Source organism: Rhinoderma darwinii, chromosome 2 (genome assembly GCF_050947455.1).
Source record: "Rhinoderma darwinii isolate aRhiDar2 chromosome 2, aRhiDar2.hap1, whole genome shotgun sequence".
Classification (NCBI taxonomy): Eukaryota; Metazoa; Chordata; class Amphibia; order Anura; family Rhinodermatidae; genus Rhinoderma; species Rhinoderma darwinii.
In genome coordinates, this window is record NC_134688.1 from 458,797,648 (window position 1) to 458,813,658 (window position 16,011).

The 16,011-nt window shown below is 47.1% G+C and overlaps 1 protein-coding gene across 1 annotated transcript in view; it reads left to right on the plus strand.

Moving 5' to 3' along the window:
- The first annotated feature begins 360 nt into the window (after positions 1 to 360).
- USP16 (ubiquitin specific peptidase 16) overlaps positions 361 to 16,011 on the plus strand; it is a 28,650-nt gene continuing 12,999 nt past the window's right edge. Inside the window, exons 1-11 of the mRNA XM_075854556.1 lie at positions 361 to 733; positions 4,524 to 4,594; positions 5,076 to 5,248; positions 6,904 to 7,007; positions 10,203 to 10,312; positions 11,037 to 11,227; positions 11,615 to 11,707; positions 12,621 to 12,754; positions 13,041 to 13,128; positions 13,523 to 13,604; positions 15,819 to 15,910. Coding sequence (XP_075710671.1) covers positions 4,543 to 4,594; positions 5,076 to 5,248; positions 6,904 to 7,007; positions 10,203 to 10,312; positions 11,037 to 11,227; positions 11,615 to 11,707; positions 12,621 to 12,754; positions 13,041 to 13,128; positions 13,523 to 13,604; positions 15,819 to 15,910 — 1,119 coding nt within the window. The 5' untranslated portion in view covers positions 361 to 733; positions 4,524 to 4,542. The remainder of the gene's footprint in view (positions 734 to 4,523; positions 4,595 to 5,075; positions 5,249 to 6,903; positions 7,008 to 10,202; positions 10,313 to 11,036; positions 11,228 to 11,614; positions 11,708 to 12,620; positions 12,755 to 13,040; positions 13,129 to 13,522; positions 13,605 to 15,818; positions 15,911 to 16,011) is intronic.

Below are 16,011 nucleotides of genomic sequence, written 5' to 3' on the forward strand. Positions count from 1 at the left end.
GAATTGACCTAATCCAAAATGGCGTTTGGGGTTCAGTGTGATTTTACGTCCTTTCTGAGACCACACAAAAGTACATAGAAATTAGAATGTCAGCGAAATGTCTGCAGTATGCGAAGGTTTGCTATGAGTTTAGCGGTGATTTGACTCTATTAACGAGGCCACAATTACAACTGTAGCTGACAATTATACGTACACGGTACTTTGACACTTAGAAGAAAAGTCCTCGGTTCGGGGTTCTTTATTCCAATTGGTGCTTTCACCTGCCAGTCAAATTTCTGACCAATCATTAAGTAGTTTATACATTTATGTCAATTGACGCGTCTACATTTTTCCTCCAAAGAGAGCGAACTGTTTAAAAAAAGAGTCTTGCCATGTTGCCATATAGTTGTAGATCATTTCCTATATATTATATTATGTTGGTCTTCGAGTTAATGGCCGAACCACTTATTTCTCACCTTCACAAATGAAGACATAAGTGATCACTGAAACTACTTTCGTTTTCCTCTGGATTTCATGCAGTTCTGGTAATCTGGGCTGGGAGAGAAAGCCGGTAACGTGTAGCAGGGGCGATAGGAGCTAACACAACGACGACACGTGGGGACAGCTGACAGGGCGCTTCCTAACTGCGCATGTCCCAGATGTAATGTTCTTGTAGTTTATAGTAGAAGCGCCAGATGTTCTTTACGTGATTTGTGGCCCCTGGACTGCCATATGTTCGGACATAGCTGCTGAGGTAGGTGGTCACAATCATCAATATATATATGTTATCAATATAGCAAGAAAAAAATATATATATAGTATAATAATATAGAAAGAGTAATGGCAGTGATAGGTGCTAAAAGAGGGGAGGGGGCGAATATTCACGCATTCCTTCTAGTTGTGTAGTCCATCAAAAGGGGATGACTGTATAGCCAGAAGGAGCCAACATGTCCGCCTTCTCAGCGCTCTTAGTAACCCAAGGGACTCCGACTCCCCAGTTTGCTTACGATGTCTAAAATCTTTCTCTCCTGTTGGAGGACGGAGCCTCTTAGAGGACAACACACACCAACTTGCTCCTCTTTGTAAGGACATCTATAAGATGTTGTATGTCTGGAGATCTAGGTGCTAAAAATAAACATTGATCGCAACGTAGAGCGAGCCGGTGAGTCCCGCTGGCCCCTGTCCACTCATAGAGCCGGTGAGTCCCGCTGGCCCCTGTCCACTCATAGAGCCGGTGAGTCCCGCTGGCCCCTGTCCACTCATAGAGCCGGTGAGTCCCGCTGGCCCCTGTCCACTCATAGAGCCGGTGAGTCCCGCTGGCCCCTGTCCACTCATAGAGCCGGTGAGTCCCGCTGGCCCCTGTCCACTCATAGAGCCGGTGAGTCCCGCTGGCCCCTGTCCACTCATAGAGCCGGTGAGTCCCGCTGGCCCCTGTCCACTCATAGAGCCGGTGAGTCCCGTTGGCCCCTGTCCACTCATAGAGCCGGTGAGTCCCGCTGGCCCCTCGTGGAGCGAGCCGGCGAGTCCCGCTGGCCCCTGTCCACTCATAGAGCCGGTGAGTCCCGCTGGCCCCTGTCCACTCATAGAGCCGGTGAGTCCCGCTGGCCCCTGTCCACTCATAGAGCCGGTGAGTCCCGCCGGCCCCTCGTGGAGCGAGCCGGTGAGTCCCGCTGGCCCCTGTCCACTCATAGAGCCGGTGAGTCCCGCTGGCCCCTGTCCACTCATAGAGCCGGTGAGTCCCGCTGGCCCCTGTCCACTCATAGAGCCGGTGAGTCCCGCCGGCCCCTCGTGGAGCGAGCCGGTGAGTCCCGCTGGCCCCTGTCCACTCATAGAGCCGGTGAGTCCCGCTGGCCCCTGTCCACTCATAGAGCCGGTGAGTCCCGCTGGCCCCTGTCCACTCATAGAGCCGGTGAGTCCCGCTGGCCCTTGTCCACTCATAGAGCCGGTGAGTCCCGCTGGCCCCTGTCCACTCATAGAGCCGGTGAGTCCCGCTGGCCCCTGTCCACTCATAGAGCCGGTGAGTCCCGCTGGCCCCTGTCCACTCATAGAGCCGGTGAGTCCCGCTGGCCCCTGTCCACTCATAGAGCCGGTGAGTCCCGCTGGCCCCTGTCCACTCATAGAGGGCCGGTGAGTCCCGCTGGCCCCTGTCCACTCATAGAGGGCCGGTGAGTCCCGCTGGCCCCTGTCCACTCATAGAGGGCCGGTGAGTCCCGTTGGCCCCTGTCCACTCATAGAGCCGGTGAGTCCCGCTGGCCCCTCGTGGAGCGAGCCGGCGAGTCCCGCTGGCCCCTGTCCACTCATAGAGCCGGTGAGTCCCGCTGGCCCCTGTCCACTCATAGAGCCGGTGAGTCCCGCTGGCCCTTGTCCACTCATAGAGCCGGTGAGTCCCGCTGGCCCCTGTCCACTCATAGAGCCGGTGAGTCCCGCTGGCCCCTGTCCACTCATAGAGCCGGTGAGTCCCGCCGGCCCCTCGTGGAGCGAGCCGGTGAGTCCCGCTGGCCCCTGTCCACTCATAGAGCCGGTGAGTCCCGCTGGCCCCTGTCCACTCATAGAGCCGGTGAGTCCCGCTGGCCCCTGTCCACTCATAGAGCCGGTGAGTCCCGCTGGCCCCTGTCCACTCATTGAGCCGGTGAGTCCCGCTGGCCCCTGTCCACTCATAGAGCCGGTGAGTCCTGCCGGCCCCTCGTGGAGCGAGCCGGTGAGTCCCGCTGGCCCGTGTCCACTCAGAGCCGGTGAGTCCCGCTGGCCCCTGTCCACTCATAGAGCCGGTGAGTCCCGCTGGCCCCTGTCCACTCATAGAGCCGGTGAGTCCCGCTGGCCCCTGTCCACTCATAGAGCCGGTGAGTCCCGCTGGCCCCTGTCCACTCATAGAGCCGGTGAGTCCCGCTGGCCCCTGTCCACTCACAGAGCCGGTGAGTCCCGCTGGCCCCTGTCCACTCACAGAGCCGGTGAGTCCCGCTGGCCCCTGTCCACTCACAGAGCCGGTGAGTCCCGCTGGCCCCTGTCCACTCACAGAGCCGGTGAGTCCCGCTGGCCCCTGTCCACTCACAGAGCCGGTGAGTCCCGCTGGCCCCTGTCCACTCACAGAGCCGGTGAGTCCCGCTGGCCCCTGTCCACTCACAGAGCCGGTGAGTCCCGCTGGCCCCTGTCCACTCACAGAGCCGGTGAGTCCCGCTGGCCCCTGTCCACTCACAGAGCCGGTGAGTCCCGCTGGCCCCTGTCCACTCACAGAGCCGGTGAGTCCCGCTGGCCCCTGTCCACTCACAGAGCCGGTGAGTCCCGCTGGCCCCTGTCCACTCACAGAGCCGGTGAGTCCCGCTGGCCCCTGTCCACTCACAGAGCCGGTGAGTCCCGCTGGCCCCTGTCCACTCACAGAGCCGGTGAGTCCCGCTGGCCCCTGTCCACTCACAGAGCCGGTGAGTCCCGCCGGCCCCTCGTGGAGCGAGCCGGTGAGTCCCGCTGGCCCCTGTCCACTCATAGAGCCGGTGAGTCCCGCTGGCCCCTGTCCACTCATAGAGCCGGTGAGTCCCGCTGGCCCCTGTCCACTCATAGAGCCGGTGAGTCCCGCTGGCCCCTGTCCACTCATCGTCCCCCATCCACCCGTAGGGTCAGTTCACACCGTGTTTTATGGCGCGGGAAACTGTATCTGAATCCGTGCCAAAAAGCAGGAGAAATTGCCCCCCAATGATTTCAACGGGAGGCAAAGGTTTTTTTTTTCCTGCTCACGGAAAAAAAAAAAATGTTCTTTCTCGCCGCGGTTTCCGCCCCTAACCTCACATTGAAATCAATGGGAGGCAGAAAAAACCTGCGGCGCTACATTCTGAGCGTATTTATTTTTTGCCCACGGTACTTGCCGTAACTTTAACGGCCGCAGGCGAAAAGCGCAGAAAAATATGTCCAGGCAGTTCAAAATATGCCTCAAGATTCCTGAAGGAATTCTGAGGCAGATTTTTTTTCTGCCTGCAAACAACTGTGTGAACAGGGCCATAGATAGTCGGTGAGTCCGGCTGCCGCGCTCACGCAGCTTTCCTTGCATATAAACTCTCACAGTGAGAGCTGTCAATCAGCGGGGGAGGGGGAGCAGAACTCACAGGCCTTCTCCAGGAGTCCTGGCATCATTAACCCCTTCCGTGTGTTTTATTTTTGTTTTTCGCTCCTTGCCGTCCAAAACATTTTTTTATTTTTCCATCAACGCAGCCGTATAAAGGCCTTTTTTTTCAAAACGAGTTCTAGTTTTAATTGCACCGTTTATTGTACCGTATAATATATTGAAAAACGGAAAAAGAAAATACTTTGTGTGGTGGAATAGAAAATAAAAGTGCGGTACCACCATTGTTTTCTGGGTTTTGAAACTATTTCAAATCTACTCCTCGATATTCATGAGCTGCGGTTAACCCTGCCCGGCCGCCGCTGATCGGCAGCTTCCTCCCTATGCACAGTCGCTAGAGATGTCTGGCAGCGGCTATCTCCCGCCATGCTGTTTTTCAGTAACAATTGCGCTGAAGAATTTTCCTTTTTTACTTTCTGGTAAATATTTTTTTTAGGAAATATTAAAGTGGGAGAATGGCAAAGAAGAGAGGAAAGAACCTGCCCGTACAGGAGTCTGTGGAGACAGGTAGGATTAACCTCACAAATGTAATGTGGACTGTGAGTGGTTGCTAAGAGCAACAAGAACAAGTGCCCTCTGAGGCAGTTTTCACACATGAGGCCCGCAGTTCCCAGAGCAACCAATCACAGCGCAGCTTTAATTTTTCCGGAGCAGTTTAAGGAATGGTAGATGAGCTCTGATTGGTGGCTCAGGGCAACAAGGCCGGCTTTTCTGTTAGGCCCAATGTATGAAACAACTTCTCAGAGGGGGAGCAGAGGCCTAATACTTACACGTCCATGCCCCTAGTTCAGGGGGAAGAGGATTCTATTGAATTCTATGTTTTTATGCTTCTCTTTGACCTTTTGGTTTACATTATATTCTGTTTTGATTGGCACTTAAAGGGGCACTTGCATATTTATTTGGCCTTAGATGTATTTTACTGCAGCCGTAATATTGGAATAACCGGGCTCTGTGGATGACGAGTGCTCAATAAAGATTTGTCTTTCAGAACCAACATGCAAACACATCCGGAAGGGAGTGGATGAAGGAGTGGTGAAGCGGGCGCTGGTGAATGTGGAGTGGAACGTGTGCCAGGGCTGTCAGACGGACGGCAAGGAAAAGGCGAGCTCCGAGGAAGAGGAAGCCGACGTGGTCTGGATCTGTCTAAAGTGTGGTCACCGGGTACGGCTGTGCTGTGGTCACTACAGGAGTCTTTCAGCTTTGTGTATTTTACTTGTATGGCCTGTCATTAAGTCAGCGTGATCGGGGGGCTTCAATCCTGATAATGAGGGATCCCCCATATCTGCCAGGAGAGGTGTCTAAGCATGCGCCAGTGAATTAATGGAACACTTTCTCTAAAGCGGATTGCTGCCGGTTCCTGGAAATGCTACGATCAGTGCAACCTTACAGGGGAAATTAAGTATTACATGCCGGCCAATCAAATGAAAGGGCTACCCTGTAATATGTGGATGGCTGAGTTTGCCGTTCGTCCTCCGTCACACGCAGAATTTGCCTGGCAATTTGAGCTGTATTAAAAAAAAAAAATGCTGCTAAAAATGCTAGTGTTATTAAAATGTAATATGTATTTTTTTATGCCGTTTTCAGTGGCGTTTTTGTTTAGTTTCATTTTGTACTTTTTTTTCTTTCTTTTTTTTAATGGCGTTTTTGAAGTCCTATAGAGAAGCCTATGGGAGAAACCCCTGCAAAAACAGCATATCCAGAGCATGATGCGCTAGGGGGGGGGTGGACGCTACTGACCATAAAATTGCCTTAAAAACACCACGAACCAAAACGCAGTGTATGTAGTTCATTTTATATTTCACTATAGACTTTAATAACACATCAACACATCTGGCAATACGAGAAACGCATTAAAAATACGCAACGCAAAACACTGTGTGTGAATACAGTCTAAATGCCCTTTTACACTGGCCAATAAGCGGCCGTTGCAGCGAGTGCCGATCAATGAGATTCGGTGATCGGGGCTCGTTTGCTCCTGTCACACGGAGCTATGGATGGGGACGAGAGGTCGTTACTCTGATCGCTCGTCCCCATACATTATTATCATGTCGGCAGTGCGTCTCCCTGTTTACACAGGAGATGTGCTGCCGACTACGATAATATTTCAATTTTTAAAAAAGATAAGATCGGCAGATGATGGAGCGTTTCCACGTTCATCTGCTGATCGCTGCCCTGTTAGGGCAATTATTGGCAACGAGCGTTATATGAACCCTTGTCTGCCCGATAATCGCCCAGTGTAAAACACCCTTTAGAGCCGCTCTTACCTTGCTCGGCCGTTCTCCTCTCTGGCTCATGAATGAGTCACTTTAAATGTCCTAGAATTTTTATTTTTCAAAGTATTACATAGCAAATAAATCACAAATGATACATTATTCCACTCCTACCTGTCTCTACCCTCCTTATCGCATTGAAAAAAAACGAATTCTCGCTCAGAATTTTAAATGTATGAGTTTTGGGGCAGAGTTCTGTTTTTCTATTCACATTACACGGCGGTGTGCCTGATTTTTGTACCTGTTTGCAATGGGTGTGACTGAAACAGCAGAACTTTGTGTTTAGGAGAGGCGTCCGCATACTTTTGGCCATATAGTGTATGTAAAACGAATACGAAGATAAAACTGAACAGTTGCTTATTGAAACAGATCAAACTCTAGCGCTCGGTTTTTCCAATTTCCATTTACAATATCTTTATCACAGCTCCGCTGATGTGTGCTGTGGTTATGACGTGTCACGCGGGATGATTGGCGCTGCGCTGTACTGTCCCTATTACTTGTATAGTCGCCACAATTGGTTTTGCATTTGTTTCCTTTTTCTTGCAGGGTTGTGGCAGATATTCGGAGCAGCAGCATTCACTAAACCATTATAACACTCCAAGATCGGAGCCGCACTGTCTGGTGCTCAGCGTTGGCGACTGGAATGTATGGTAGGAACCCAAAACTCTTCTGACCTCCATAAGGGGTTAATTCCAGGGACTACTTTGAGATTCTTTTAAAGGCTATGTACACCTTTTTTAAATCTTTTTTTTTTTTTTTTTTTTTTTTTTTTTTTTTACATAAAATTTGTGCGAGTAGTGAAACTTCCTAACTACATTTTATTAAAAATTATTTTTACTCTTTGAGATACAGCTGCTTTGTGTCCAAAAAAAGATAGAAGCAGCACTCAAAAAAACTCTGGTTTATTCATCCAGCATCCACTGCAACGTTTCACCTTCTCTATGAAGGCTTTTTCAAGTCAGGTGTGTTAAAGCATACACGTGTGTGTATATATAGGGGGCAAAGCCCAGACAATCAGTGTTACAAATCAGTACATAATTAATAAAAAATATAAAAATACATAAATATTATAAATATAAAGTGACAAGTGAAACAAAATTCAGATAGTGAACATGAGTTATGACATGATGCAATAATGCAAACAGATGATGCAACATGGCTAACATATAAAAATTGATCTTTATGATTGATTAAACCAACACCGTGTAATTGATTAAAAATGAGATCAGCTGGCACTCACCGATCTATGAAAGGAAAAAAGGTAATCATGAGACTCATATGTAACGCACGTAATCGTCCATAGTCTACCAAACCGGCGTTAAACACACCATACTGCGCATGCCCGCAGGGAGCGCATAGATTGGATAAACTGAACGTCAAATCAAATAACGTCAGGGCAACATGGAGAAGCAGAACCTCAAGTATGTCTCGCGAGATTCAACTATAGAGACGTCATCCCTTGTTTGGTATTCAAAACCGCCATCTTTAAAGAGGGAATATCGCAATCCCAGCCAGGTAAATCCATTGTTTAACCATAACCCATTTTTGTTACATAAAAGAGGATAGTTATCTCAAAAGGGGAATTTATAAGATCCAACATGTCATTCCAACAAGAGGGAAAACGGTCCGTTCGCATTTACGCAAACAACGTCATTTAGGCAATTTTCGTTCAGGCACTTACAAGGTATTCAACATCCCGGTACAGATTACATCTCTCATTATCCATAAGAGAGTAACCTGTCTCCAGTCACCACATAGACCTCCAGCGGATATATCATCCCCAAGAGGTTTTATAGTGGGTACTAGCCAAGAGGCGAATACACCTAATTGACTGATTTACACTCATTTCTGATTCCAAAATATCCAATTACGCCTATGCTGTATTGCTTGCCTAAGGTACATAAAAATCTGACTACACCCCCTGGTAGACCAATAGTCTCGGGTAGGGATTCCTTACTAAGCCCTATGGTGATCTTCTCAGATAAGGTCCTTAGGAGATTTGCAACGTCAGCCAGATCATATGTGAGGGACACCTGATTTTTTTTGCTTAAGATCAGGGAGGTCTCTATTCCTACGGGAGCACTGTTAGTCTTGTTCGATGTGACGAGTCTCTATACGTCCATCAATCATGAACGAGGCTTGAACAGTGTTAAGACGGTACTTGATCGGACTGACTTTTCTACGGAGTGCAAGAGTTTTCTCTTGGGACTACTTGAGATTGTCCTTACGTGTAATTATTTCCTGTTCAATGATGAGTTTTTTCTGCAGTTGAGAGGTACCGCCATGGGCTCGAATGTGGCACCCACATATGCCAACATAGTCATGGCGGACCTTGAGGAGATGTCGGTCTAAGTATCCCACCACTTCAGCTTCTCTTTTTTGGATACACGTTTGTGCAGGGAGAGGTCACTCCCTGTTTGAAAGCTGAGCATCAGCCTTAACAGGCAAGGAATCACAGTGCTGCTCCTACCCTTGATTTGTCTATACAGCTGCTTTGTGTCCTGTATACAGAGCAGCTGTATCTTTCGCTATGACCTAAATCCGTCAGTCCCGAGGATCTGACGGGTTGAGTGTCAGCAGGGCCTGTGTGTCTCTGACACGCAGGTTCCACCTGTAATCTATCGCATCTTATGAACTTAGACCGTGCACTGAACCAGTCAGTCCCGCGGACCTGACGGTAACAGGCTTTAGCGGACGTTACAGCTGCTCTGTATAGCTGATACAGAGCAGCTGTATGTCAAAAAGTAAAAATACATTTTAATAAAACCAACTTACACCTTCACACCTTTTTATTTAAAAAAAAAAAAATAGCCATTCAAAGGTTTAATGGGAATAAAGGATACTTTCCAACTCTCGGGATAAGGGGGAGATCTCCAGGGCGCCAAATATTTTTGGCTTTCCCAGTTCTTGCACTTTCGGGGACCACCAAACACTGTCCTGGCGCTGGCTCTAGTGTAAGGACGTCTGGGGTCTGTATTAAGAGGGTAGTCTTCTCAGGGGGGGCTTTATTAGGGGGAGTCTGGTCTGCAGTCTATGTGTTTAGTGGGTCTCGGAGCTATATTTGTTGAGGGGGTCTGGTATCTGTAATAGTTTAGTCGGTCTGTATTCATTTTGGGGTGTGATGAAGCAGGTCATATGCACTATTTGGTATGCAAATGCTCTCGGTTAGGGGCGTGTCCTATATAAATGGGCGTGGCGTGAGGCCAGAAATTTTGTGCGACACGCGGTTTCCTTACAGAATCTTCCTGACATCCCTTCTCAAAAGTTGGCAAATTTGGGTTAGAGATTTTTATTTTTAAGCATTGATGCCCTAGCCTAAGGATAGGCTATTAATATTTGTCTTTGAAAACCCCTTTAACTGTTCGCTTGGGAAAGACTAGTAATTGGTAGTTTTAGAACCTTTAAATTCTGCAGCATCTTCTATGACTACTGACTTGCAATAAGGTGTTGTCTGTGTTTTATTGTCAAATAATACATATAAAGTATGCTGATATGTGACAACTACCTGATCATAATAGTCAACGTGAACAAGCAGAGCTGCAGTGTAAAGCATGGAGGTGGGAGAGAGAATCACCCGCGCTTTAGATGAGGAGGATTTCAGATCTTAGACTTTTATTAGACCGTACACTGACATTACTGACCATAGCCATGCCCTAATGTAGCAGAAGTAAAATCAACATAAATACGCTATATCATATGATGCCCACTACTGGACATAAAGCCATATTGCAGAATGGTGCGTGCCCGTGTTTTTGTATACTTATATCGCTACCCGCTGCAGTTGGAGTGACATGTTTGTAGCTGCGTATTCCTGATCATTCTGTGTTTTGTGTTTTTGCTGGAAGGTGCTACCTGTGCGATAACCAAGTTGACCACAACAGTTCTGGGCGGCTCAGACAGTTAGTGGAATACATCCAAAAAAAGTCCAAGTCAAATCTCCGCGCTAGTGACAAAGGTAAGTCTTTCTGTGACTGCCCCAGGGTCATTGTATGATCCCATGGAAATGATCATTGGCAGGATCGGATATGCGATACATTAGCATGCACAGTTCTGTTTTATGGCTCCATCCAGTGATCACGTATTGATATCAATGGACATTGTGTAATGCTTAATTTCTCCTGTGGTGGCGCTGCAGGGAAATCAAACTGAGCACTGACACCCCCACCAATCACTAAAACGAAGCGGCAGAAGCGATCGGGTGAGCGCTGTGCCAATTCGTTTCTGATCGACTTTCCTCGGGAAGCCAAGTGAGCGGTGTACGGGCTCATAGACTTTTTATTTAGAGAGCTGAGCAGAGCCGGTTAGAAACGATAAGGCACAGCACTCATACCTGCCGCTTCGTTTTACAATCGGTGCTGGTCTCCGTACTTGGGGCCCCCACCGACACGTCAAAGTTTTTTTTAAAGTTTAGTTACACTTTATGGGGATGCTCTTTTGGAATCCGTCTGGTCTATACATTCGCCTGGAGTATTATCGCATATTCTCAGCGAGCACCCCAAACGTGGTGCGTATAGACCCACCGTATGACAAACCCCTAAGTATCTGCTATTTGTCCATTTGTAGGCAAGTGTCGTGGACCACTCCTAGAACTTGAAAGAAAAAATTCTGAAAAGAGTTTTATTGGAATAGTTTCTTTCTGCAATTTTTAAAAATAAATAAATGTTTTTTTTTAATGAAAGGTCAAGCAGATCACAATCTGTGCAATACTGAAAATACCCTGGACAAGGTAACACATCAAACAGGCGAAGACTCCAAAAAGTCGACGACTAAAGTGGAAAAAAACATCAGCACGCTTAATGACAGCAAAGAGGTCACTGTAAAAGGGCTCAGTAACTTGGGAAACACCTGCTTCTTTAATTCTGTGTTGCAGGTAGGAATCTATTGGGATTTAACATATCTAGTATCCTTAAAGTAAATGTCCACGCTGGAACACCGTTTTTGTTTTTTTTTAAATCTAAAAAGGTTAAAAATTCTGCCGAGCCCTGTTTTTCTGATACAGAGCTCCAAATCCCCTGCAGAGAGAGAGAGGGATTTAAAAGATAACGTTATGTCTACCTGCAGCCACCACTAGTGGGAGCTGAGGAGCTTACTGCATACATTGAACTCAATAATAAGCCAGTATGTAATATGCTACACTCCTACCCTTCGGCCCTACACTAGCCATAACACATTGCATCAGGTTTCCCCAGAATGTTCCTCTTAATAATAAAACTAGAAGGAATGAGAATGACTTCATCTTTTATTTGTCTTATTGAAGAGCTTGTCCCAGACGCCTACATTATCAGAGCTTCTAAATGAAGTGAAACAATCAGGAAGAGCTGTAACCGTACAAGTGCCTGATCGTCAGCCGGTAAGTAGATCAGCGGGTCTCCCCCATTCATGGTTTTTACGCCTTGTCCTCTCTCCTGACATGTCATTGATCTTGTGAGCTTGGACTTTCAATGATTCCCAATGCTAAACGGGCCATTGCGGTTGGTGATGCACAATGGTGTTGGTTGGAGATTGCAGTAACTTTAGAATATGTGACAACAATACTTTATCTAGAGCCCTGTTTATTTTAGTGACCTCTTCCTCACGTGCGCCAATGCTATCAAGAATCGCTGCGTCAGAAATGTCAAGTCATTCAAACATCCAGCCCGGACGCAGTACCGTGGACCAGAGTGCAGTTTGGCTCGAAAGTCTCATTCACTCCTGTGGGCTGGGGTTGGATGACATTTTTAAGGGGTTATCCGAAATCTGAATTTTTATTTTTATTTTTTATTTTCCAATTGGCTTCAAATGAGAAGTTAAGAAAAGAAGCAATACTTGTCTATAGTTTCCTCCGGCGATCCAGCGCTGACGCTCCGGCAGCACTCCGGGTGATTGTTTACATGCATATAGCATGCAAACGCGGCAGCCAATCAAAGGGCTAAACGCTGACGAATCATATTGTCTGGCATAATACCCGAAAGACCACACGTGAATGCTGAGACCCCTGATTGGCTGCAGCCGTCACATGCTACGTGCATGTAAACAATCTCCGAGAGTGCCGCCAGAGCATCTGGATAGATGGGTAAGTACAGCTTCTTTTATTTCTCATTTGCAGTCATTGCAAAAAAAATAATATTCTGAATCTGGAGGTTAGACTGGGAAAGCTGATGCCTTATATGCCCCAATAGAATGGATGAGGGGGTCACCGGGAGAACAAATCATTGCTTTAGCTCCACCTTGAGTATATTTGCTAAGTTCATATGCGGTTATGTATTTGGGTCTTGTGTTTTCAGACATACCGGGAAATGACGCTGGAGCAGCCGCCGGGACCCCTGACTCTGGCCATGTGGCAGTTTCTGACTGAGATGCAGGAGGCTAAAAAGGGGGTTGTGACCCCTAAAGAGCTCTTCTCTCAGGTCTGTAAAAAGTGAGTATGTACCAGGAATGTTATCTAAAGTCAAAAATTAAAACTTGAAGTCTTTGAATTTTTTTGTCTATTCAGCGGTTTCTGAGTTATTTTGGTCCAAAAGGTTGCTGGATGACAACCACGACATACAGTGCCTAAAGAAATTCTATGCAGACTTTCCAGAGACCCTGAGTGGGCATAGAAATCTGCATTAGGCCCAGTTTACACTATGCATTTTATGGTATTTTTGCTTTCTTTATATGTTCCCTTGAATGATCAGTGGGGTGTGCATTGTGTTTCCTCCTAGGGCAGTGCGGTTCAAAGGATACCAGCAGCAGGACAGCCAGGAGCTGCTCCGCTATCTCCTCGATGGAATGAGGGGGGAGGAGATCCAGGTATTGAGTTATTTCTCAGGTTTCTGTTACTAGATTGACATTGGTTCAGAGAGTCTAGTAAAGCCTGTCCTGTCTATAGTAACCAGAGTATTCTATACCCTTAGTAGAAGTGTATTTTGTAGGCTCCGATACTTCAGGGTAATTTGCCACCAGTTGGCGACTTGTCTTGGGGATCACCATTTGAGAACAAGTTTGATCTGCTGTACAGTGGACTGCCTCTCCATGTAACAGACTTGTTTTAGGGCCTTCGTACTAGGTAGCAATAAATAACAGAAAATTGCGTACTTTCCGGTGAAAAAACAGGTTTGTTAGTAATGTGGGTGTACAGAGGGGGGGCTTGGCGGGTACTTTTTTTATGTGTGTTCTCACCTATTTAATTTTTTTGTATTTACAGAGAGTCTCTTTGGCACTTTCTAAAACATTACAGGATGATTCCGATAAGATCGATGAGGAGGAAGTTAAAAAGATTGTTAAAGGTACAGCTGATATGTGCATGCAGTATAGCGTTGAGTTTTGTGGCTCCGCATGCATAATATAGCCCCACGATTGAATCAAAGGAGGAGGACAGCTGTGTCTTTATAGGAGATACATGTGTGATCGCTGGGGGGTCCGACTCCTGGAGCGATGAAGAGAACGAGGGACCGAAAGTACCCCGAAGTGCTCCATGACAATGGAGCGTTGGTGCGCATGCTCAGCCAGCGCTCCATTCATTTCTATGGGACTTTCTATGTCGAGACTGCGCACCAGCACTCCATTCTCATGGAGCACTACAGTGAACATTCGGTCCCCTGTTCTCATCGCTGGGAATCCCAGCGGTTGGACCCCCAGCAATCACACTTGTATCCCCTGACCTGTGGATACAGGATACATGTGTTTGTAAAAACGCTTTTAAAGGGGTGTTCTTATCACAGACATTTATGGCATATCTGATGCAGGTCCCAGATCCCTCACTTGCTCAGCGGTTTCCAGAACTTCCACAGGACATGTAGAGAGCCGCGCGGCCACCTTTCCATTCATTCATTCTCTACCTGGATGTGGCAGCCACGTCACCAGGCAGGACAGATTTTGGGGGCTCTGGAACCCCCATATATCAGACAATTATGACAAGACCTGTGGATGTGCCATAACTGTTTTTGATTTGAACACCCCTTTTAAGTGTCATTTGAAGACTTCTGACATGTCAAAGTGACAGAAGTTTCCATTGGTGGGGGTCTGAGCGCTGTGCCCCTGCAGCTTGGCTTTGCCTGGCTCTTCTACAAGACATAAGCAGAGCAGTGTACAGACATATACTTTCTTAGAGTCCATTCACCGCTCTGCCATGGGGCACTGCGTTCCGTTCAGCCCCTTCGTTTCGGCAATCAACAAAACATCTGATCTGTCACTATGACCTGTCAGAAGTTTTGAAACCACAGCTGCCCTTTAACTCTACACTGGCTTCTGCGGTGTTTAGAAGCTGAGCAGCTGTTGCAGTGTGACTGTGAATAGCCGCTCTGCTCTCAGGTTCTGCCACGGTGTTGGGAGATAAATCCACACAAGCTGCGGCACAGTCATCATCATCATCACTATATCTGTGACTGCAAGCGACATTGCGACTATCAGAAAAGAATCCAACTGTGTCGGAAGTTTTGCCGTAATCTCAATGTTTTCTCCCTAAAGTGAAAAATCGAAGTCACATGAAGACCGTGGTTTATAACTAGGACCTGTCACCTATTCTGACATGGGGAATACAAATACTTGTATTCTCCATGAAATAACAACAATTCTTGAACATATTTTCTCAGACATCTGCGTTGTGCCGTACCTCTGTTATTGCTCATGGAAATTTCCGAATACATTGACAACTGGGTGTTACCATTCCACTTGTCAAAGGGGTGTGTCCCTGTAAAGTCTCACTCTGACAGCCCTGATTGGACAGTGTCGGTCTCTGTAGGGACACATCCCCAACTGGTAACACTCTGTTATCAATTTATTCATACATTTCTAGGAGGAATAACAGAGGAATGGCACAATGGAGAGTTCTAAGAAAATATATTTAAGTGTAATCTAATTCATGTGGCTTTGTACCTTTTGACCCAGTGTTTCTCAATGTTTCTAAGCCAAATGCCCTCTACTCAAAAAAAAAATTATATCAAAGTGCCCCCAATGCTATGATCATACACAGTCCCAGTACCCCTAGAGACATGGCGTGTACATCCCTGGGATCCACGTAGCACAAGCTGAGAACCTAAGTCCTAGCCTCCATGTAGTTATAATCGCATCAGGGACGATGATGACCGCCCTGCAGGATGTCAGGTCATTTTCCAACACTAGATACACACTTGTATGCCACCTGTCCATGGACCTCTTTGGATACCGGACAATGTTGTCTGTGGATAGGTTATAATTTATGATTTTGGGATAACACCTCTAACAAGTTTTTGCAGCCATTTCGTTGCAGCTATTTCTGGGAAAGTTTGATGTCACCCAGCTTTTCTAGATTCCTGAATGGCACATCTGCCCAGTTATGCATTAATACATCCCACTGCTCTCATGACACTAGAACTAGGCAGATATACCGTTCAGATGTCTAAAAGTTATATACGGTATCTATGAAATGACTGAATGTAGTAGTTGTGCACACACATTCAATCTGAACACGGGTTTGTCACTAATTCTACTGATTTGATTCTTTTATCTGTTTGCTAATTTAGAATGTGAGAAACGAAGAACCATCCCCAACTTTGTGGACCGCTTATTTGGAGGCGAGCTTACAAGTACGATAATGTGTGAGACGTGTTGCACGGTATGTTCATTGTGCTGCCTTGTATTTCATTTGTTTGGGTTGTCCCGGACAAGAAAAAGAGATTTTTATTTATTTTTTCCAGAAACCGCGCCACATCTGTC